Source organism: Alligator mississippiensis, chromosome 5 (genome assembly GCF_030867095.1).
Source record: "Alligator mississippiensis isolate rAllMis1 chromosome 5, rAllMis1, whole genome shotgun sequence".
Taxonomy (NCBI): domain Eukaryota; kingdom Metazoa; phylum Chordata; order Crocodylia; family Alligatoridae; genus Alligator; species Alligator mississippiensis.
Window position 1 is genome coordinate 189,922,429 of NC_081828.1, and position 22,609 is coordinate 189,945,037.

At 42.4% G+C, this 22,609-nt stretch overlaps 1 protein-coding gene across 3 annotated transcripts in view; it reads right to left on the minus strand.

Annotated features, from left to right (window-relative positions):
- Nucleotides 1-3,295: 3,295 nt before the first annotated feature.
- ODAD2 (outer dynein arm docking complex subunit 2) overlaps nucleotides 3,296-22,609 on the minus strand; it is a 195,115-nt gene continuing 175,801 nt past the window's right edge. For all 3 annotated transcript variants that reach the window (XM_059729109.1, XM_019498106.2, XM_019498108.2), the window contains one exon: nucleotides 3,296-3,759. In XM_059729109.1, coding sequence (XP_059585092.1) covers nucleotides 3,646-3,759 — 114 coding nt within the window. In that variant the 3' untranslated portion in view covers nucleotides 3,296-3,645. The remainder of the gene's footprint in view (nucleotides 3,760-22,609) is intronic.

Genomic DNA, 22,609 nt, shown 5'->3' on the forward strand with positions numbered 1-22,609 from the left:
AGTACATCAGAATAGCCATAAGTTGGGTTTTATTTACAGTTAAACCTGTTTAAAATAATGATATAGAATCCAGAAGTTTTATACAAATGAAAGCTGTGTTTTTAGTGCAGTTATTTGACTGCATGGCAGATCTTCACCAGTTTCAAAAGACTTTTTCTCCTTGTACAGAACTGAACAGCTGCAGGAATAGTAAAGGCAAAGGAAACACCTCAAATAATAAAGCTCTTCCTGAGATTAAACAACTGGGATTTATAACAATGACTTCATATTTGAAGGAGTTCCTGCTTCAGTAATTATTGCAGGATTACATTTATTATCACAAAACTGTTTGATGAAATTAAGTTCATTTTAGGTTTTAGTAAGACCTGTATTGAAAAATCATATCAAGGACAATTTCAGGCAGAGGGAGTTCCTTGCCCCCCCCCCCCCCCCCCCCGAAAAGCATCATTTAATGTTATATACATTTCATAAGACCAAAAGTGATAAACTATTCACATGAACAATCTCTTCCCCACCAAAATCTTCATGAATAAAACATACTTGCATTTATCAAAAATATTTTCTTAGGAGCATGACATGTATGGTAAAGATTTCATTGCGATACCAGAACCAAGATATAGACACATTTAATTAAAAGTACTCAGTGAGACCCTTGGTACAGAGATGGAAAATGTACTAGAATAATATTCACATGGTCACTGGTCTCAGTAACATTTGTGCTGCCATACAAATCCTTGCTTTACTAAGAGCCAAAGGCTGTCCCCTTCTCAGAAGGCAATTAAGGCCCTGAATGATGCTGGGAAGGCAGAACATGGATGTGATGTGCAATGGATTCTGCATCCCATACATGCCATTGACTACTATGTTTCCTCTGGAGAATATGGTAGATTCTTCATTACGCAAATTCATAAATGCAAACCATCTACACAGAAGATGTGTCTAGATTCCAGTGGGTGCGTCTATAGAAGATGTTCACTTCACAGTTGACTAATTAACTGTGCAGTAAAAGTCTCAGCATCGACATGTGTACAGGCAGCCCTCGACTTACAACATTTTGAGTTACAACAAACAGCACTTAAAATGTTTATAAATCAACTTTTGACTGTTTCGACTTTCTGACATCGGTTTTGATTCTACAACACTCAATCTGATGCAACGCCACACCAGTGAACATGTTCGCTGTGCCGCCCATTTCCCTGCACCCTTCAATAAGTCCAGCAAAGTCACCTCAAATAAGTCCTTCCAAATCAATATGATTGCTATTTACAATATAAATACATTTATGTAGCTGTATTACTCATCTATAATTGATCGAGTACAAATTCTGGGTTATTTTTAGTGAAAATAAGGTGTTGGGCCTTGGTTCAGGAACCAATCCCTCATTTATAACATTGTTTCTATGGGAAAATCGGTTCGGAGTTACAACGTTTCAGCTTAAGACAGAGTGTTCAGGAACCAATTGTGTCATAAGTCTGAGGACTGCCTGTACTCCTATTAGAGCACACAAAAGTCAAACAAGTACTACCTCACTGCAGGAGTGTTTTTCTGCATAGCAGCACTTATGTAGATGCTGACATGGCTGGCTGGGGCATGAGGACGATTCAGGGCAGGGGCTTCCTGCCAGATACCTCGACACTGAAGCACCCTCATGACCCAGCTAGTCTCTTCACAGCACACTGAGCCCAGTCAGAGGAGCCCCAAGCTGGCAGGCTGACCCCCAGGACTGCCAGCCAGCCAAGGCTGCTCTGACCTGGCTCATTGTGCTGCAGTCCAGGCACACATGTAAAACTGTGCAACTGGGAGCTTCCCAGGAGCAATAAATTGTACAGCAATAAGGGCTACAGTTTTATTGCTGTGCACTAATAGCACATATAGATGTGCCCAATCACCACTACAGTCCAATGGCTGCAGCAGAAAGAATAGAGCAGCTTCACAGACAGTTGACACCAAATAGTCAGGTAAAAGGATGAAAATGTCTGCTTCCACAAGAATCCCCATTGGGTTCAATATACTATCAGCATTTAGGGCCTTTCTAGTTCTTGATTGTGTGGACAACAAGTTTGGTATTGCCTGCATTAGATATTATTAAGCTGAACATTGTTAAAGGACTCCCAGGATACAGCTCAGGAAAATACTTAACCATATGCTTAAAGCTGGGTACTTGCTTAAGCACTTCTTGGAAGAGACACAGACTAAGGGTATGCCTAAGTACTTTCTTGAAACAGAGCTCTACTTACTAAACTCAAAGAGGCTTTCAAATCCTATGAGGAGCTAAAAATGCAAAACATTCTTTCAAATACAGTTGTTTCTTTTAAATAATAAATAGATAACAACAGCATTTTCCTAGCTAAATAAAGATAATGATCTTTAGGTCTGTTTCTAATTATATATTTACATACAGCTCTCTTAGAAGTCAACTCTGTTAGTAGCTATAATTTTACCCTGCAAGTCACAGGGGAAAATAATTAAATATTATAGAAACTGCTGCTTCTAAACAAGAAATAATGTACACTTTAAATAAAAAACAAAGTAATAACATATTTAAAATTTAAAAGTGAATGGTTGACAATAAACTGCCATTATTTAATAATTTATTTTCTCAGTTGGGACAGAATTAGCTTAACTTGTGAAACTTGTATGCTATTATTTGCAAAGTAATGTATTTGTCAATATTTGGTAAGCACTGTACATGCATCAATATAGAAAAAACCCAAGGGTTAATTTAATGTCCGAGGTAGATTTCTACAGTTCTGTCATCTATAGTAATAACATTTCACTTTAAAAAAAGATGTTGATTTTTCAAAGTAAATTCAATAATTCTGAATTCAGTTTTCTATACAATTACATCAAAATTACTACATAACTTAAAATAACTATATAACACAATTACATCAACACAATGTTGTCCCAAGTTGTAAACATTAGAGAATCACAACAAGATTATATTTATAATGTGTAAAAATAAAAATTAGCTATGCACATCTGTATTGTTCTTAATCTACATCTGGTGAATTTTAATCAAAGTTTTTATGCATCTCTAGTAAAGTATATACTATCTTGTCTGATGTTGGTGATAGGGGAAATTTGAATAATTTTTGAATGATGTCTACAGCTGCAGCTGTTTGCAGTACTTATATAATACCAGATGTGAAACTGGTGCATCTGCATTCAGTCCTCTCCTGTGGATTGAAAGTGATCAAAAGACAAAACCCATAATGACAGGATGATTAGGCAAAGGTTTAGCAGAAAGGGAATTGTTCAAGACATTCATGAATTACTGCACAGCCACACACAGTGAGGAAGAAATGCATTTATTATAATTCTATCAAACACAGAAAACATATTTGTCTTAAATGAAATTTGAGTTATATTGTTAACCGTGAATAATAATTTTCATGCATTTTAGATGGTACTTTTAAAGTGATACATGACTGAAGACTCTGAAAAGTATACAGTGCAATGAATACAATATCAAGGTAAAAAAGCACCCTATTTGAATAGGTATTTTAATTAAATGTAGATTTCTTTAAAAATATCCTAAATTAAATGTTTCTCAAACTTGAATGTTAGATACTTGTCCAGAGAGTCACATATTGAAATGTAGTGTAGTGTAAAGCATGGGAGCTGGAAAAAGCTGTTGAGACTTTAACCATATTTTGCTTTTTCAGTTGCCAAAGCCAATCTGCGGATGTTGGCTATGCAACCAGCTGCAGCTTCCTGTAGGATTTCATCTGTAGAGCCCACCATACCTAGTAGGAGCTAGAAAAGGAAAGTCCAAAGGTGAAAGAAAAAGAAAAAAAAATGAGAACATTATTAAATAATTTAAAAACTATAAGCACACACAAGCTCTTGCATTAACACATTCTTATACACATAAAATAAGGCAGAAATCTTTAGAAGTTTATATGCTAATTTTAAGAAACAATACAAGTCATGGTAGCTTACTTTACATATGAGGAGACTTGAACATTTTTTTTGTTACACTGATGTTTTTTCATATTTCATTTTATGTTTTTTTCATTTTATTTCAACCTGTTGGATTCTCTCTTGGTTATTTTTTTTATCTGTAAAAACTTCAGTGTTGCTGACTAAAATGGCTACATTCTCCTTGCTAATATATAGCAAAATCCTTGAACATATTCATAATTTTTGATGAATATAGCCAGGTGCTCTTTTTTGGCACCAATTGTGAAACTGGATCCATGCAAACAAATTGGTGCCCAACACAAACTCCACTAACATCAGTGGGGTTTAATATTGTACTCACATAATGAGAATCAGGGACTCATAACTCTTGAAACACAATAAATATTTTAGGGGCAGATTCTGGCTTTTACCCAAGTAGAGCAGAACCTTACCCTGTGAAGAGGCCAGTTTTTCCAAGTGGTAATGGTCTTGGAGTAAGGCACTACTTAACATATAAGGGTGACATCATGGAACCGTTAAAGAGAAAGCATTGTCACACAGCAGACGATTGATTGAGTTGTTGATCAGTGATGCAACTGCATGTGTCACAAACTGGAAAACAGGAGGCTCTTGCTTCACTCACAGCAGCTCTGTGCAGTCTTCAGATTTCTGAACATCTGCCAAGCTTAATGTGAGTTCAGGTATTTTGAAGCTCAGACAGCTCTAATTAAAACCCATATTTTCAGCCTGCAATACTTAGGATTCTGTATTCACCCAAACAATGTCGAGTGAAACCACAAAGAAATCTGTTATCACTCAACCCTAGTGCATATTTTTCATACAACTAAAATATTACATAAAATTATGAACTGTTAAATATAAAAGCATAAATTGAATGCAGACATGAAATTCATATGCTACCTTTCTCTAACCTTCCAACAGTTGTGAGGCATGGGTCACAGCTGCACACATATGGCATTTGCTTATAGAGATCAAAGCATTTTATACTTGAGGAAGTATTTGTGTTAGCCTAATGTACAAAATAAGCATCTTGCCAGTCACCTTTCACTCCTTGACCCTATATGTAACTTGTAAAAAATTGCTCATAGTGTGTTTGAATTATGTCAAAAGAAGCCTTATCTAAATGAAGCAGCACTGGCAACAGATTCTCCTAGTGATATTTTCATGCAACTGCTATCAACTGTAGTAGGATCAGAGTCTCTAAGATGTGAACATTTCAGAAAGGAAGTTTATTTGTTTTGTAGTTATAAATAGAGAGGACAATAGTACGAGAAAGCTTTGCATCTGTGGCCCACATAGTTATTTTTATTTGAGTCCATATTTTGGGCCTGATGCTGCTGCAAATAAAATTAATTGCAGTTTTAACACAGATTTCACAGTAAGCAAGTTCAGACTCTGTACTGGGATGTGATGTTTAAACTGTATTCCGTAGTACAACGACCAGAAGGCATACCACAGAAGACTATTTACCTCCTGAGTTTCGTGAAAATGGTGCTTGTAAACAACTTCCTTACTAATTTCAATTGGTCACCTGCTAAGTGTTTCTGTAGTAAGTCATAATTCGGATCAATTTTAATTGTCAAAAAACCCCCACTGGATGTGGCACACATTTTTTGTGAACCTTAGAGAAAAGAGGGTATATGCATCTCATGTGCCTGATTCAAAACCAAAAATATGCATGTACATACTGTACACAGTGGTTTTGGTAAACCCGTGTCAAATTTTGGAACAAGGAAACCATATGCCTTATGCAATTACTATCTGCATGTTCATAGACCTAGTGCAAGGCCTTTTTCAATTAATGTATGATACAGTCCAACTTCACATTATAATTCCAGCATGCAAAAAGGGATTGGTTCATGTGACCATGCTGGAGCCTTGTGCTAGAACCTGTTTTTTTTTAGCTATATTATTTAGAAACACAGCAAAAAAGTGCCTCTACCTTGTCTACATACAGTTCTTAGCCTCCTGGTATTTACTTTTTCCTGTAAATAACTTTGTTTTTGAGTACCTCAGTCTTTTGAGAAGGTATACTTTTTGTTGTGTGTATATTACCAACATAATAATAAACCATAACAATGTGAACAAGTTTTATAAATTTATTCAATACATTCAAAAATATTGGCCTTCTCCTGTTGAAAACAATGGATTTTGTTTTATTTTACTTCAGTAAAGCAAGGATCATTTACTCCCGTTTCCAAATGATCAAGTAATGGTGACATATTGGAGAGCCTGTACACAACCTCTATACAGAAGGCTACACTCTTGGTATCTTGATAGTGTGACTAGATAAAAATAATCCTGCAAACACACGTCACTATAATAATGATCTCTGGGATGCAGGACATGAACTAGTAGAACCTCAGACCCTATGCGTTGCTCACTAGGGCTGTGTGAAGCTTCAGGTGGTGATTTGATTCAGAGGAGATTCGGCCTGATTCAGTGGCTGAATCTCCAAATCCAATTTGAATCAGGGGACCAATTTAAAGGTCTGAATCGATTCAAAGCTCTCCGATACTTTGGCAAAGATTCAGAGAGCTTTGATGATTCAGGCAGTCCCTGGTGGCTGGTGGCTGCAGCAGGGAGCTGCAGCCACTCAGAGCTGCTAAGTACTAGGAGTGGGGGAGGGGGGCTGGGGGAGGGGACCCCTGCCAGCCCCCAACCCCCACCTGCTCCCCCAGCCCCCCCATAGCTGCCCTCACCTGCCCCAGCTCTGTACTTAAAAAAAAAGCCCTGGTGCTCACTGGGTATTGCTGGGCGGGGGGGGGAAATCCCTGCTGCCCCTCACTGCTCCATGCTGGATGGGGGGCTCTGCAACAGCCCCCTTGACCCCCTGCTCCCCCAGTCCCCCCACAGGTGCCCTGCCTGCCGGGGCTCTGGCCCTTTAAGGAAAAAAAAGCCTAGAAAAGCCATGGGACTCTTCTCCTGGTGCAGCCTCGGGGCTTTGGGGGCTCCTGCAGAGCCCCCACATGGCAGGGGGCAGTAGGAATCGCCCCCTGCCAGCAGGACGGGTGAGTCTTGGGTTTTCTTCAGGGTTTTTTTTTCTTAAAGGGCCGGAGCTGGCCCATGCAGGGCACCCATGAGGTGGTTGGGGGAGCAGGGGGGGAAATTGGGGGGTTCGTGCAGTGTGGGGCAGTGGGGATCACCTCCCACCCAGCAGCACCTGCTGAGCTGAGGTTTTTTTTCTCAAGCGCTGGGAGCTGGGGCAGACGGGGCAGCCATTGCTGGCCTGGGAGAGGGGCAGGGGATGGGGATGGGCCTGGCCTGGCTGGTTTGGAGATTCAGTCAAATTGAATCAGGACAGTGATTCGAATCACTGTCCCCTGAATTGGCTGAATCCGAATCTGAAACGAATACTAGTCGCTTCACACAAGCCTATTGTTCAGCCTGCCCTCCTTACTTGCATACAAGGAGCCAGCTGGTGACTGGAGTCTCAAACAATCCAGAATGGTCCAATTTAGGTATTTACTTCCATATTTAGGCACCTATGTGTAGAGATGTCAGTCTACTGTTGTTGTTATCTTTGGCCTATGTGAAAAACAAGTGCTTTTACTGTATATCAACAAGGTTCTAGTTCTTTTATTTCCTGCCCAATATTCCTCAGTGAAAGAGTAAATTGTCTTGTGGGTTCAGTGCAATTTGCTTGTGATATGGATTGTCTCCATCAGCTATGGAACTACTTTCATACACAGTACATATTAACAATACTCATATTACATACATTTGACAAATTCAAGAAGGAACTCTTTGGATTTCCTAAGAACCAATGTAATATAACTTGTCTTTTTTTTCAGATGTAGTGCCCTTGAACTTCATGTGTCCTTTCCCTTTACTGTTCAGGTATTGTTTTCTGACATGTAAATGTTAACAGATGGGAGAGCTAGTAAAGAACCACGTGGTATAAATGCTTCTCTCTTGCAAATAGGAAGCACTTTCCATAAAAAAAAGAAGAGGGCATGCGGAGTATTACCCAGGCTTCATTTTTATTGGGCTGATGTCTATATTCTAAGGCAGTGGTTCTCAACATTCTTAGGCTCAAGGCAGGCAAGGTTCTTTGAGTAGATGTAATATATTTTATTAGACCAAGTGAGTAGTTGGAAAAAAGTTCTTAGCGAGCTTTCGGTGCTATCACCTTTCTTCAGGCATAGGGAGTCTCTGCTGTTCTGAGACTCAAGGAATGAGAGAAACTAAAAACAGGCAATGTGTAGGCAGGGCACAAGGGGGCACGTGCCCCCCCCCCCAAGATTGGGTGGTTGCTACCTCCCTCTGCCAACACGGCTGCCAGCAGCGAGTGGGCAGCCCCACTTGCCACTGCCAACAGCATGGACAGCAGCTGTGGGTGGGTCCTTGCTCACCGCCTGCTATGCCCCCAGCCACCTGCGGGCAGTTCCCACTTGGCCCACCCTCGCCGCTGACATCACCGTGGCCCCCACTTGTCACCACCATGCCACTGCCTGCAGGTGGTCACCATGCCCCACTAGCCTCCGGGGGCATGTGTTGTTCATTGCTAAAAGTGTGGCAGGATATCAGTGAGAATGTAAATAGGCAGAAATTAGAAAAAACAAAAAGGTAATGCAGGGGAGGGAGGGGGGAAAAAGCAGGGGGGAAGAGGTGAGTAAGGGAGAGTAGTAGTAGTAGTTATAAAAGGTAGAAAGAGGCTGTCTGTGAAAAAGGAAATAGCTGGAAATTAGGAAGACAAAGGGCAAAAAAGTATAGGAGGGACAGGGAGAAGAGGTGGGGAAAAGAAAAATGTAAGAGGTGAATCAGATGTCCAGCAGGTGGTAATATGTCATAAATCCAATGTCTATATTGAGTCTATGATTTTTTGTATCCAGTAGATTTATGAAGTGAAGTTTGTAGGCTTGTCTATGACAGGTATTTTGTAAGTTCCCTTTGAGGATTAGAACTGAGAGACTGGAGAAGGAGTGATTGTCCTGTGAGAAGTGTGCCCCCAAGGGTAGTTGGGTATTCTTGTCCTTGACAGATTTTCAGTGTGTGTTGTTCATTTTCAGTGTGTGCACAGTTGTTTGGTTTCCTCTACATATTTAATATTTTCCATCAGGGCATTTGGTGCACTGGATGAGATTCATGTATAATATTTCTGGAGGTTCGGGTATAAAATCCAGGAATGCTGATAGTTCTGTTGTGGGGTGTATTTATCGTGGGGGTGGTGGATATGTGTTCGCAGGTTTTACATTTCTTGTCCTGGCATGGTCTGGATCCATTGGGTGTGGTTTGGGTCATAGGGAGTTTGCTTCTGGTGATCAGATTAGCAAGGTTCAGTGCTTATTTAAAGGCTAGAATGGGTGGTTCTGGAAAGATCTCTTTAAGAATTGGGTCATCTTCTACTATGTGTTGCAATTGTTTGAGGATTTTCCGTGTAGGTTCCAGGGAAGGATGGTATGTCATAACTAATGGTATGTGATTTGAGATTTTCTTTTTTTACTGTAGCAAATATTCATGTAGTATCTGGGTGGCTCTTTCAGAAGTGTTATCTCTCTCTCTGGAGAAGTGTCCTTTTTGTCTGAAGGCCTTTTTAGAATGTGTGAGGTGGTGATCATAGTCTCCTCAGTGCAAATTCAGTGGTATCGAAGAGCTTGGCTGTAAATTACAGCTTTCTTGGTGTGTTTAGGGTGATTGCTAGTTCTGTATAGATATATATGCATGTTGGTCCATGGGTTTTTTATATATGGTGGTTTGAATTTTACCATTTTGGATATTGATCATGGTGTCTAAAAAGGAAATGTTGGTGTTAGAGTATTCAAGCAATAGTCTGATGGAGGGATGTTGATTGTTGAATTTTTGGTGGAAATCAGTCAGAGACTGCAGGGTTTTGGTCCAAATGATGAAGATGTCATCTATGTATCTCAGGTATAGTAAAGGTTTGAGGGTGCAGTTCTTGAGGAATTCTCCTTCTAGGTGGGCCAAGGCACCCTTAGATAGATACCCCTCATTATGCTTAAGACATCCCTCGAAACTGTTAGGTCTTAGTTTTCACTCATTTTTTGAGTACAGAAAAGTAATAAAGCAATTTTCTGTTGCAAAGAACTCAGACCACAACAGGTCAGAATGTTATTAACAATATGGATACCTATCTGAAATCTCTGGGTTTATATTGTGGATCACATTTGCATACATAATAGGGCTAATATTGCACAGCACCCTGCTATACCCTTGCAAAGATCTCAAGGTACCTTGCAAAGATCTCAAGGTACCCCAGGGTGCCATGGCACCCTGGTTGAAAATAACTGTTCTGAGGCAGTACCCACACACATTTTAAGTTAGCATATCATACCAGGAAAAAAGTATCAACATAAGCTGTTTGAAAGCCATATAAAGTACATAAATCATTTATGGACTCAAAAAGCCAGAATAATTCATAGTCTAAATTATCTACATGATTATAGCAACTACAAAAAGATTTTGCTATTACTAGCCTAGATTTAAAACAACACAAGACTTCACAGGTGCATAATGTGGAAGTGCTACTCTAAAGATATTCTTACAGGATTCTCATTGCTCAGTTGTGTGCGCTGTAGCATAAGATAGGCATATTTCCCCAAGCTCTCAGAGCCTTGTTGCATGGGACACTTAGACCATATTAATGTTAGAATGTCTTCTGAAGAGTAAGGTAATGCTTAGTATAATCTCTTAACTTGCATAGCTTGCATCTGGCACAAGCTGTGCATGTTTTGTTTCAATTACTTGATTCTGCCAGTGCCCTGCACTAGAGCCAGCTGGAGACTTTGGTGCAGTCCTATGGCTGCAACTGAAAAACTACTGATTGTTAGTCTCAGCCCAAAGACTGCACTGGAGCTGGTCAGAGACTCCACTGCAGCCCTGGGGATTGGGAACAATAATCATCTGATTTTCAGTCTTAGTCAGGGGACTGCATAGTAGCCAGATGGAGACTCTAGTGCAGTCCCAGGCTTGGGCCTGACAATCAGCTGATTTTTTATCTCAGACCCAAGACCATATCAGATCTAGTATGAGACTCCTGTGAGGTCCTGGGGCTGGAACATAAAATCAGCAGATTGTGGGTCCCACCCCCAGGTGACAATTGTTTTTGTTATCTTGTGGAGCAGTCCAATGTTAGCTCAACACATTACATAACACCATCTGGAAAAGGCACAACTTTTCTACAATATGATACAGGTACACTTAGCACATCTTACCCTGTTTGAATGCAGGGACACTTATGTTTTATGTGCATTTAATACATCCTAAGTGTACCTTGGGGCCATATCTCAAGGCTGTTATGTGCTCTCAGTAGGAATACTGGATTAGTGTGCAAGTCACAACATCTTAACTGATGGTTAAACATCACCCCAGGCTCTTACTGTCTCCAAGTGACAGGCTAAAGCTTCTCAAAGAAAATCTTAGCCAATTATGGAAAAAAAACTGATTGAAAACTGATTTCTTCAAATAGAAGAACGCAAACTTGAACACAAACACCACATCAAAAGGTTAGTGTTCAAACTCTGAAGAGATATTTGTTAGTGAGTGAGATTCCTACAGAAATTATTTCTTCGGAAAAGCAGAGTTGTGAGGTATTTATTTCCCCTTTCTCTGGAAATAGCATCTAGGCAAGATTCTCACCTCTGGAGAATAAGCATCTTACAGGATTTTAGGACAGAAAAAATACAACCCTACAAAATGGATACACTTATATAGCCTGCATGAAAACAATCCTGGCACCCAAACTCACATTTCTCGAGCACAGCAGTACACATTCACACACTGCTCCTGCCTAGGCATGCTGACTTCTGAACTCTGGCAGTTGTAGACATAAGAGGCAGCCTTTTCCAGAGATTATACGTTATCATGTGGGCACCTTACACAAAGGTGCAACTGTGTAAAGTGTATGCCACATGTTCTCCACCAGCTGGTCTATTATAAGGACACATGCATGACAGTATTACTAGGTAGGAGTTTCATGGTCCTGGTAAAACAGGTGTTTAGAGAACACCATTTCCAGAAGTCTGAAGTCCTGAGAACAGGGAAGATACACAAATCCTTTTACAATGAATGGAGAGTCTCCACAAAAAGAATACTAAATACCATTTCTTTCTCACTTCTCCACCTTTACAGGTTGTCTGAAATTACAAGGGGCTAGATTGGATTACCCAGGTGACCCTTTCCATACCCAATGTTCCTATGCTCTCCCCTGTTTGAACAAACTTATTCAACTTGTTCTAATAAGAAGTAAATGCGAGAAACATTTTAAAAAAATAATCCCTACCCAGAGATAAAAAGGCAGGGCAGCTGGCAGGAAATCATGCAGACTTTGGAGACCAAAAAGTACTTTCCAATATGACTGCTGCTTCTCTCTATCATGGTGATGCTTGAGGCGGGACAGTAGGGGACGCTACTATCCTGAGCCACCCGCCTCATTGAGCCCGACCATAACCCCACTTTGAGTGTCTCCCCTGGGGTGCCTACATCCGGCCGACCCCCTTCCTGGAACACACCTGCAAGCCTTGGACAATTGCCGCCACCACCTAGTCTCCGGTCTCCGTTAGGGCTCGGTGCTGTCTGGAGTACACAGACCCTGTAGACCTCGCGGCTGCTTCTTATAGGCTGAAGCATTAACAGTAGCCTCCCTTAGTCAGCTGGGCAAGGGAGCTAAAAGGCTTTCCTAATCCCTCTCAAGCAGGTAGAGTAAGGCTTGCTATAACGGATAGCTTTATTGATTGGAGAGGGTAGGCATGGGGACGGGTACAGATCAGAGAAGTATCAAAAGAAAAACCTTGAGCAAACAGAAGTGGCTTAATAGCCTTGTGATACACTTCTAGATCACTTGATCCTAAGTTAATAGCTAAAATTCAAGTAAGTTACTCACATTTACATCCAGAGTCTGACCAAGCTCTTTCTCTGGAGGCTGTATGGTTTATTTGCTGAGTTCCAAAACATGTCTGCCCCCTTCCTCATGAAGGGGCCCTTTATACACCTGTCATGACCTCATCACTAAATTCCAACCAGAAGCAGACCCATTGGCTGCTGACTGGTGCTTCCAAAAGACATCAGCCTGACCAGGTGAGATGACTAGTCACATGACCTGCAGTGGCAGGAACCTGAGACAATGGAGGAGCAGGTTCCCCCTCCCACTGGACTTTTTACAGCCTAGCCAGTCAGGTAGGCAGGTAACACAGGGAGGGAGTTGGGCTGTCTGCTTACAGCAGTGAAGCAGATTGGCGTTAGGGGGGTGATTTCTTCACCGTGCTGACATATTATAGGTTGACACAGCATTCCTAACTGATGGTAGGACTTAAAAAAATCTTTTTCTTTTGTGCAGATTTAGTATTTCATTTCTTTTATGTGTTACAGTTCCTAAAAGATGCTAGGACTGTGATCTTCTAATTGTATAATGCTTGTTTTCCAAAAAAAGACATTTTATATGCTTTTTATAAACCTAAACTAAGAGAAAAAATACTTTAAATAAAAAGCATATGGTAGAAGCTTATCCAAGAAAGTATCACTCTGCATTCAGCCAACATTTTGTTAACTTTCAACACCATATTGCACACTGGAAAATTTTAAAGCACCTAGCTTTGAGTGTTATGTTACACATCTAATTTATTCCTATGGAAATATTTCCCATACAATTAAATTATAAATAATAAAACATAATGTACAATCAAAACATAACAAGGGTTAAGCTAAGTCACTGTTTCAGTTTTGCTAGAATTCAGGTTGATTTCTACCTTCAGCTGAGCAAAAGGATAAGATAATGTTTGCTATACACATCCTGCTAAAGTGTTATGTGCCAAGATTCTTCAGTACTCAGCTCAGCACCCAACCTGGCCACCCCTGCCACAACAGCCCAGAGAGCCCAGCATGAGAGAGCAGAGCAACCCAGGAAAAGGACACAGTGGTTGCAGTGTGACCCAGCACCAGTCTCCAGAATCTATATTGGTCTAACTGCCGCTAGGTAATAAGGGAGATTGTGGAGAAGCCTGCTTCAATTCTGCCAAATCCCCCAAGAGAGACTTTTCACCTTTTTCAGTGTTGTCTTCAACCCTGAGGTAGAAACAGTTATCCTATGTCCTGCACTCAGCAGACCCTTATCACCTGTCAACTCCACAGAGGGGCTCAAAGATGGTTCACATCAAGAGAGGTGGGGACCAGGCTGAGCAGAACAAGGGACACTGCACCAGGCAAGGATGCCATCAGGTACAGCCTGCTGAAGTGGGACCCAGGCCTTCTCATTCTGTCCCTGCTCCGTAACTGGTGCAGAGTTCTACTGCATGCCCAGTTCCTGGAAAAAAAAAGCTCTGACTGTGTTTAACTACAAGCAAGGTGTGCCTGATGACCCAAGCAATTGGAGCCCCACTGCCCCTTGTACCACCATCTACAAGCTCTATGCCAGCTGTATCACAGCCTAGATCATGGACTGGGCAGTGATAGGGAGGGCCATCAGCCTAACCCAGAAGGGTTTCCTGTGCAATAAGGGCTGCTATAAACTCAAATTTGTACTGCAGATAGCCCAGCACAATAGCTGGAAAATGAGGCCACCTTCAACACCCTCCAAGAGGTTGGGATGCCAAAACCAATTCATCCAACTAGTCCAAGAACTCCATGACAGCTAGACCACCACCATCTGGTCAGAGAATGAAACCCAGGACATTTCAATCCAGACTGGGGTGAAGCAAGGCTGTCCACTCAACCCAGTCATCTTTAACCCCTTCTCAGAGCAGTCATGAAGGGCCCAGGAGGGTTTCAACTGCAATTGATTGAATTATCTTCGTGAAGCAGTCCAACATTAGCGCAACATATGTTACTTAATGCAATTTGGACATACTCCTCACTGGGAAAGTGAGGAGCTTACGCCTACATGCCTAAGCTGACCATTCTGGCCTACGAAGATGATCCAGTCCTTCTCGCTAGTGAGCCCAGCAAACTCCAGAGGATGCTGGACATCAGCCCTGAGGCAGGTTTGTGAATGGGGCTCTGCTTATATGCCTCCTACTATGCCTTCCTGCATACTGACTACAGGAAAAGAAATACCATCCTGGCCACCACCATCAAGATCCAGGGTGAGCCCATGAGGTATCAGAAAGAAAGCGATAGCTACCTCCACACCTGGGCACACCTACTGGCTACTTGGTGAGATGGATGCTGGAAGAGACCATCAGTTCCTCTCTGCTGGCCCCATGGCAGAAGATCAACACCCTAAGCACTTTCCTCATCCCTTGTATCTCATTTGTCCTGAGAGGCTTAGCAGTCCCCAAGATTCCTCTCAAGGAGGTGGGTGGTGGAATCAATCAGCTCCTAAAGAAGTGGGTGCATTTGCTGCTATGGGCCAACAATGCCCCATACAGGCAGGGGTTGCCAATGTCCCTTCTGTGGGAGACCTCTGTGACATTTCAGTAATTACCCATGCCTTCTGCTTCCTGGCATGCCCCGATGACTTGGTAAGTGGCATTGCTGCTATTATCAGGATTGAAGGATTATCAGGCTTTTATTCAACAAGTAGCTGGCCACTTTCCTGAGCATGTCATTGGAGGGTGAGTTTGGGTGAGATGGCAGGGACTTTGCCTTGCTGTGGAGCTAAGCTTGCAATGTCATGTAGTGCCTTGTGAAGCATGTTGACTGCTGTTGGACTTGGTGTGAGGAGTAGCAGGAGCTAGAGGTCTTACTATTCCCAGTTCCAACCATCAACTGCATTATTGTCACTCCCTGAATCAGGACTTGCCTGGAGAGGTTCCTGAAGGATGTTGTGTTGCCCAAGTATATGAGTGACCTGAATGTAAAACCCAACCAGGGCAAAGTCTTCAAAGTCACTTTGAAGTGGGATGCCAGCAAACATTTCATACCTCGTGGGAGCTTCACATGTTTCACAGACAGGAGTTTCAGCTGTCAAGCACATCTCAACTGTCTCTGGCTCAACAGTGCCATCTGTTATAATCACAGAGACAAGAGATGCCAGAGGTGTAGCTATGAGAGTTAAGACCCTGTCCCATGTCTCGTGCAGTTGAAAGCCCCAAGCAAGAGTGTGGCAACTACATCACAACACCATACAGGACTGGCTGGTGAAGGCCATCTCAGCAGCAGTTCAGATGGTAGTTGTGAACCACACCAGCTGCGACAGCTAGCTGTGCCTGGACATTGTGATAACAGACAAGGCCAACAATGAAATCCTAGTGTGACCATTGCATTTGAGAACTGGTGGCAGGCCTTCACTGAAGCCTGGGAGTGAAAGCTATCCGAGTACAGGCCACTGGCTGATACCCTGACATAGAAGGGGCACAATGTGATGGCACAGGCACAGATCATTGGAGTCCTTGGAGCATGGGACTCAAACAGCGAGTGTCCTGCAAGCCTACAGAGTACCCCATCTCTATTCAAAATTGATGAGGCACCTTATGGTATCTGATACCATTAGTAGGCATCTGCATCAAACACATCATGGAGCACTGCCAGTATGAAGACAGCATCTGAGACCACCTGCCAAAAGGGGGTCCCTTAGATTCACGAAGACTGTTAATACTTTCGAATATTCCCCACCCCAACAACTGTACACTGCATGCTAAAACCATTGTCTGAGCATGTCTTACAGCCTGACAACTCTGTACCAATATGATTACCATGCATGGGGTCTTATTTCTCTTCTCTCCATAGCATCATGTTGCAACTTCTTAACACCTGTACCCCAGGCTAACAGGCTGCTTAATGAACTGCATGTCTTAGATTGCGCTAACATACACCAACTATGTATCCATGTAATTACCATGTATGGGGTCCTATATTGTCTTCAAGCTCTACAAAACCATGCAAATAACCATAATTTTTATTAAGACTAATAAAGTTTTAAATCTGCTAACTTTGCTCTGCTCAGGCAGCACACCATGGACAGATTTCAGCTGTAAATAGCAACAGAGAATTCCTTTCAGGAAGGGAACTCCCTACTGCTGTAAAACTGGCAGATGTAATGAAGCTGTTCTTAAGCCAGCTACACTCCTATCATAGCCCAGTGGGCATGCCAGGAGAGGAAAGCTTGGCAGCATATGGGCACTATACTACTTCTCCAATAGCATAAAGTCCATTTTTCTTTGGATCTTTTGCTAGTGATTTAAGTGACAGCAGCTCCTGGGGTGTTCTAATCATGTTGAAGGCTAGACCAGGCTGAATCAAGTAGCTGTAATACAAGATCCTAAATGACTAACCAAAACCAAGAAGAAAAGAACAAGGAAAAGGTCAGGAAAGAAATGTCTGATGACAATGAAGTGCGAAAGTGGAACAGAGGAAAGGAGCATGAGAGAGAGACTGCAGGACAGAGGGAATGAATAGAAGTAAGAGAGGAGAGAAGGAAAAGAATATTTCCTGAGGGAGACAATACTGTCAGTAAATTCATTCATCCAAGCAATCTGAGCAGCTGCTTGTTTTCTTTCAGAAAGTATAATCTAGGAAATTAAAAATATATATACTGTTGCTGCATTTTGACTGATTCTCTGTTACAACAGATGTTGTAGTTAGTAACTTTTTGTTCTGTGAAATTTGATTATTATTTTCCTAATTCCATTCTCTTCCTTGATTGTCTTTCATCTATGTACAGCAGCCTAGAGAATAAAATCTCTGCACATGGACTGTATTCTCTGTTACTTGACTGTATTGAGTCTAATACAATGGGGCACTGGCTCTAGACTGGAATTCCTCTAGACTAATGTGGGATCAAATAAACATATTCGAACTAACAAAGCTACCACAACCAGAAAGCCTAACCAGGATCAAGGTTCCATTGTTCTCAATCAGTAGGAACCAACCTTTTTGGCAGACATGCCATAGGTTAAGCCCTGCACCCACCTAGAGTCCCATTTCAATGCCTTTCCCCTGACTGATCTATCATTCTGCTTTCTACCCCCTGCCCTGTTCTCCCTGCTCCGCTGCTGCTCTGCCTTCTGTGCTCTGCCCTGTGCCCCCTGCCAGAGCCGTTGCTCTTGTTTTCTGCCCTGACTGCCTCTTTCTTGCTCTGCTGCGTGCCATACACAGAAGCTGCCCGTGCCACTTGCGGCACCCACTGCAGCTTTGGTCTCTCCTATTTTAGATGCTATACAACTGGACAAAAACACATGGTCTTGAACTGGAAAGTTTACAGTCCAAGAAGAAAGGAGATCTATATAAATCAATCAAATTTATACATTGCTTTTGAGTGTTTATATATGAATACACTTCTTTGCATGCCTTTTTGTTAAAAAAAGGGAAACTTAAGAGTAAACTTTCCTCCATTCTTTGCCCAATTTGCCTGCACAGTTTGCCTGATTTCTTATGAACTTGTGGACAACCTGGAGAGGGTCCAGAGAAGGGCCACTCGTATGGTTAAGGGCTTGCAGGCTGAGCCCTACGAGGAGAGACTAGAGAACCACCTTTTTAGCCTCCGCAAGAGAAGGTTGAGAGGCAACCTTATGGCTGCCTATAAGTTCATCACGGGGGCACAGAAGGGAATTGGTGAGGTTTTATTCACCAAGGCGCCCCCAGGGGTTACAAGAAATAATGGCCACAAGCTAGCAGAGAGCAGATTTAGACTAGACATTAGAAAGAACTTCTTCACAGTTAGAGTGGCCAAGGTCTGGAACGGGCTCCCAAGGGAGGTGGTGCTCTCCCCTACCCTGGAGGTCTTCAAGAGGAGGTTAGATAAGCATCTAGCTGGGGTCATCTAAACCCAGCACTTTCCTCAACTCTTTCCTGCCTATGCAGGGGGTCGGACTCGATGATCTATTGAGGTCCCTTCCAACCCTAACATCTATGAATCTATGAATCACTTCAGAAAGGGGAAAGGTGAGAGAAAGCACTGAGCTTCTGGTCTCAAAAGGTGACAAATGGAACATGAAGCTAGAGTGCCATTGACAAAATACAGGAAGGGGAACAAATACTATAACGAACTGTAAAATGCTAAAACAAATTGTAAACATCTAGGTATTTTTTAAAGTTTTCCTCATTGCATGCTGTATACTCAGAATTTATAAGGGACTTTCTGATAACCATAAGATAGGGATATAACAGGATATTCACATACAGCATATAAGTAGTATACATAAATATTACTAATACTGAAAACATATTTCCATTTTTTACCATATATAATTACATGTAAATAGTTTAAATACTTAGAAGTTAGATTGTTTGGTCTATATTCATCTGTAAGAAGTCTGGTGCAGTGTTTAGAAAGTATTCAGCCACCAAGAACATTCCAATGTACAAAGAATCTTATGGGATATGAAATTCATCCCATGGAAAGCAATAAGAAGATCTGATAATCCAGAAATGATGAGGCCAAAGGTTTTACAGAGTGTTTTTGTTTGAACCACTTTCTCAATTTTATTTTTATATCACTGAAGTTTTCAAGAGAAGATTAACATATAAAGAAGGCAGTTGGAGAGACAGAGGAAACAAAAGTCTTTTTCATAATATCAGAAGAGCAACCTAAAAAAAAGCTTTTTCCAATTCATCGGGGGCTCACCACATTAAGAGTGAAAGAGGGAGCCCTGAAATGGGTGTTTAGAACATGAAATGGGCATTTAGAGCAGACAGCTCTCTTCCAGGCTTGTTGCTTTTCTTTTTGTAATTTCATTTTGGTCCAGGAACATTCTGGGGACTACCTTTCCCTTTTATTGCCTCCACTCTTACCCATCTTTCTATTCTTTCCTCTGTCCACACTTACCTGCTGTTTTGTATCTTGCTTCTCCTTTCTATTTCTCCCCCCAAAATTCTATCTAATTCTTTTTATTTTTGTAAGCATGAAATTTAACTGCCTTCCCTTCACACTTTTTACTGTGTGGATAGTATAGGGCAGTGATTCTCAGCAAGGGTGCCCAGCTAAGATGTGAGGAGATGGGCAGATAAACTGAGCAGATAAGTGCAGGCTCAGGCTTGTCACTGCCTGGCTGATTCCCTACCCTGCTGCTTAGCCCCTCTGCAAGGAGGTAAGCCATGATAAATGTGGAAAAAAACTGGTCTTGCATTCAAATAAATGTGATCATTTTGAATTAATATGAATGCTTTATCTGGCATTAGATCTGTGTTGATTATCTAAAGATTTCAAAGTATAAAAAGTAGTCAACTGTGACTAAACAATAACTAGGGAGTTAAATGGGTCTGGTTCTCGTGGGATCAAACGAACAATACAGGTCCTACCATAGACAGTTCATATATGGTAGAAAATATCTGTCCTCATACAGAAGGTTTAAGCCTGACTTAAGTAAGATCTTTACATGTGGATATTTCTGGATCTCCAGGTGTTCCTGGATTCTTGCAATAAACACAGTACTGTGCTTGAGGAGTACTTTGATCTACAGCTAGCAGAAACTTTTGATTTCATAGATTTCATAGATTTCATAGACATTAGGGCTGGAAGGGACCTCGGAAGATCATCGAGTCCAGCCCCCCGCCCAAAGGGCAGGAAGTCAGCTGGGGTCATAGGATCCCAGCAAGATAAGCATCCAGTTTCATCTTGAAGGTGTTCAATGAAGGCGCTTGAACAACCTCCGGCGGCAGGCTGTTCCAGACCTTGGGGGCTCGGACAGTAAAGAAATTCTTCCTTATGTCCAGCCTGAAACGATCTTGTAGTAGTTTGTGACCATTCGTCCTCGTCATCCCTTGGGGCGCTCTGGTGAACAAACGTTCCCCCAGATACTGGTGATCACCCCTGATAAACTTGTAGGTGGCCATCAGATCACCCCTGAGCCTGCGCTTATCCAGGCTAAAGAGCCCCAGGGCTCTCAGCCTGTCATCGTAGGGTCTGCTTCCCTGACCCCTGATCATGCGCGTGGCTCTTCTCTGGACTCTCTCAAGCTTCTCCACATCCTTTTTGAATTGTGGAGCCCAAAACTGGACGCAGTACTCCAGCTGCGGCCTCACTAAGGCCGAGTAGAGGGGGAGAATGACGTCCCGGGATTTGCTTGAGAAGCATCTATGGATGCAAGCCAGCGTTTTGCATGGATTAGAGTCAGATTCTGCCAGGCTTACATTCAGTAGGACCTCACTTTGCAACTAGTTCCATTGTTTCAAGTATCAGATTTGTCGGGACCCAGGGCAGCCGGCCAGCAGCTCTCCCTGACTCCCACCCAGGCAGATAAGGGTCCGGGGCCTTAGAAGGCCGTCAGGCGGGTACTTGTGACGCTTGGAGTGGAATTAATTAGGCGGACACTTATCGGTTGCAAAGCAAGATTGTTTATTCACGTCAAGGTGGTGTAAGACGGAGGTCAGAGATACTTAGTTAGTTACAGCTTAGAGATCGTCGTTCAGTTGTTCTGCAGATATATATATACGGGCCAGCGGTCGGCTTATCGGGCATGCGGGGCAAGGGTACGCCAGGGAGGTCGCGGCGGGAAGACGCTGACAACTGATCAAATTGTCAGATTTACTCCAAGGTGTGGGCAGAGTTGTCTTTGACTTTGCGAAAAATGTAAGCGGGTTTTGTTTGTATGATAGCCAATTGTTTTTCGCCATGTCATAAATCTAATTAGAATCGCCAATTATCTAGCGGTCTTTGCTAGGGTGTTATTTTCACAGGGTTACTCCTTGTTTTCTTTGACCAATTATAATGATTTATATAAAGCAAAGAAGGCAAAAGTTTTTATCTCTGTTAGTGGCGCAGCAATAAATTTTTGACATGCGCAGAAAAAAGCGGTTACTATCATTGTTGTTAACCCTTAGTTAACCTAGTGCAGAAAAAACTGTTTTAAATGGTTATTACTTGTTTGTGACATGGGCACTACTTAATTTGGTTGTGACAAGATTCTGACTTTTACTTTGTAAAGCTAGCTTTAATGAGTAACATTTTCTTACCTCCCCCGCAACCCAAATAAGTCACACGTCTTGTTTTAGGAAAGCAGAATGAAGATTTTTCTATTATCTTACCTGACACAGCACGGATGCACCATTTTAGCAACAGTTGTACCAGGGTTAAACCCGAAGCTGTGGAGCTCTTTTGACACTGATTAGTGGACTCCTTCTCTCCTGCATGTAACTGGAACCTAAACAGTCATTCCAGCATCCTCTTCGGTCCACTCCAGCAAGGAACATGCACCCCAGTTTGGATGGCTAATTTGCACAGGAAAGGCGTGATTGGTGTGCAAGTGAGTTAAGCATATACTGTCTGTCTCCAGTAAGTGAACTGGTTCCAAATTATCTCTGGGTTTAATTCAAAACACTGATTTTGAGCTCTAAAACATCAACAGATTTGAATCCAGGCTTTCACAAGACTCAAAACTAGTGCAATGCTTTTGCTAGTGGTCTGAAGATCTCAAGTCAGGGGACTAGAAGCAGATGTTCCGACTGGAAAGCCTTTGGCTTTCATGACCACAGCCTGCTCTTTGGCAAGAGAGGCAGCGAGCTGCTGGGAAGAGATGGTCTCCACCTCTCTCCCCTAGGGAGGAGGCTCTTCTCAGCCAGACTGGCTGACCTGCTCCACCGGGCTTTAAACTAAGCCCGCTGGGGGACAGGGGGACTACCTCCACTGCTGGCCCACTGAGCAACCCTTGCAAAGCCAGCAGTTCAAGGCACTTAAGGGAGCCCACCCCTGCCCCAGCCCTGGTAAAATCTGTGGGCAAGGAAGGAGCCCCCCAGGGGACACTTGCCTGCCTGTACACAAATGCCAGGAGCTTGGGGAATAAGCAGGAGGAGCTCATCCTCCTGCTCAATGCAAATAACTATGATGTCATAGGGATAATGGAGACCTGGTGGG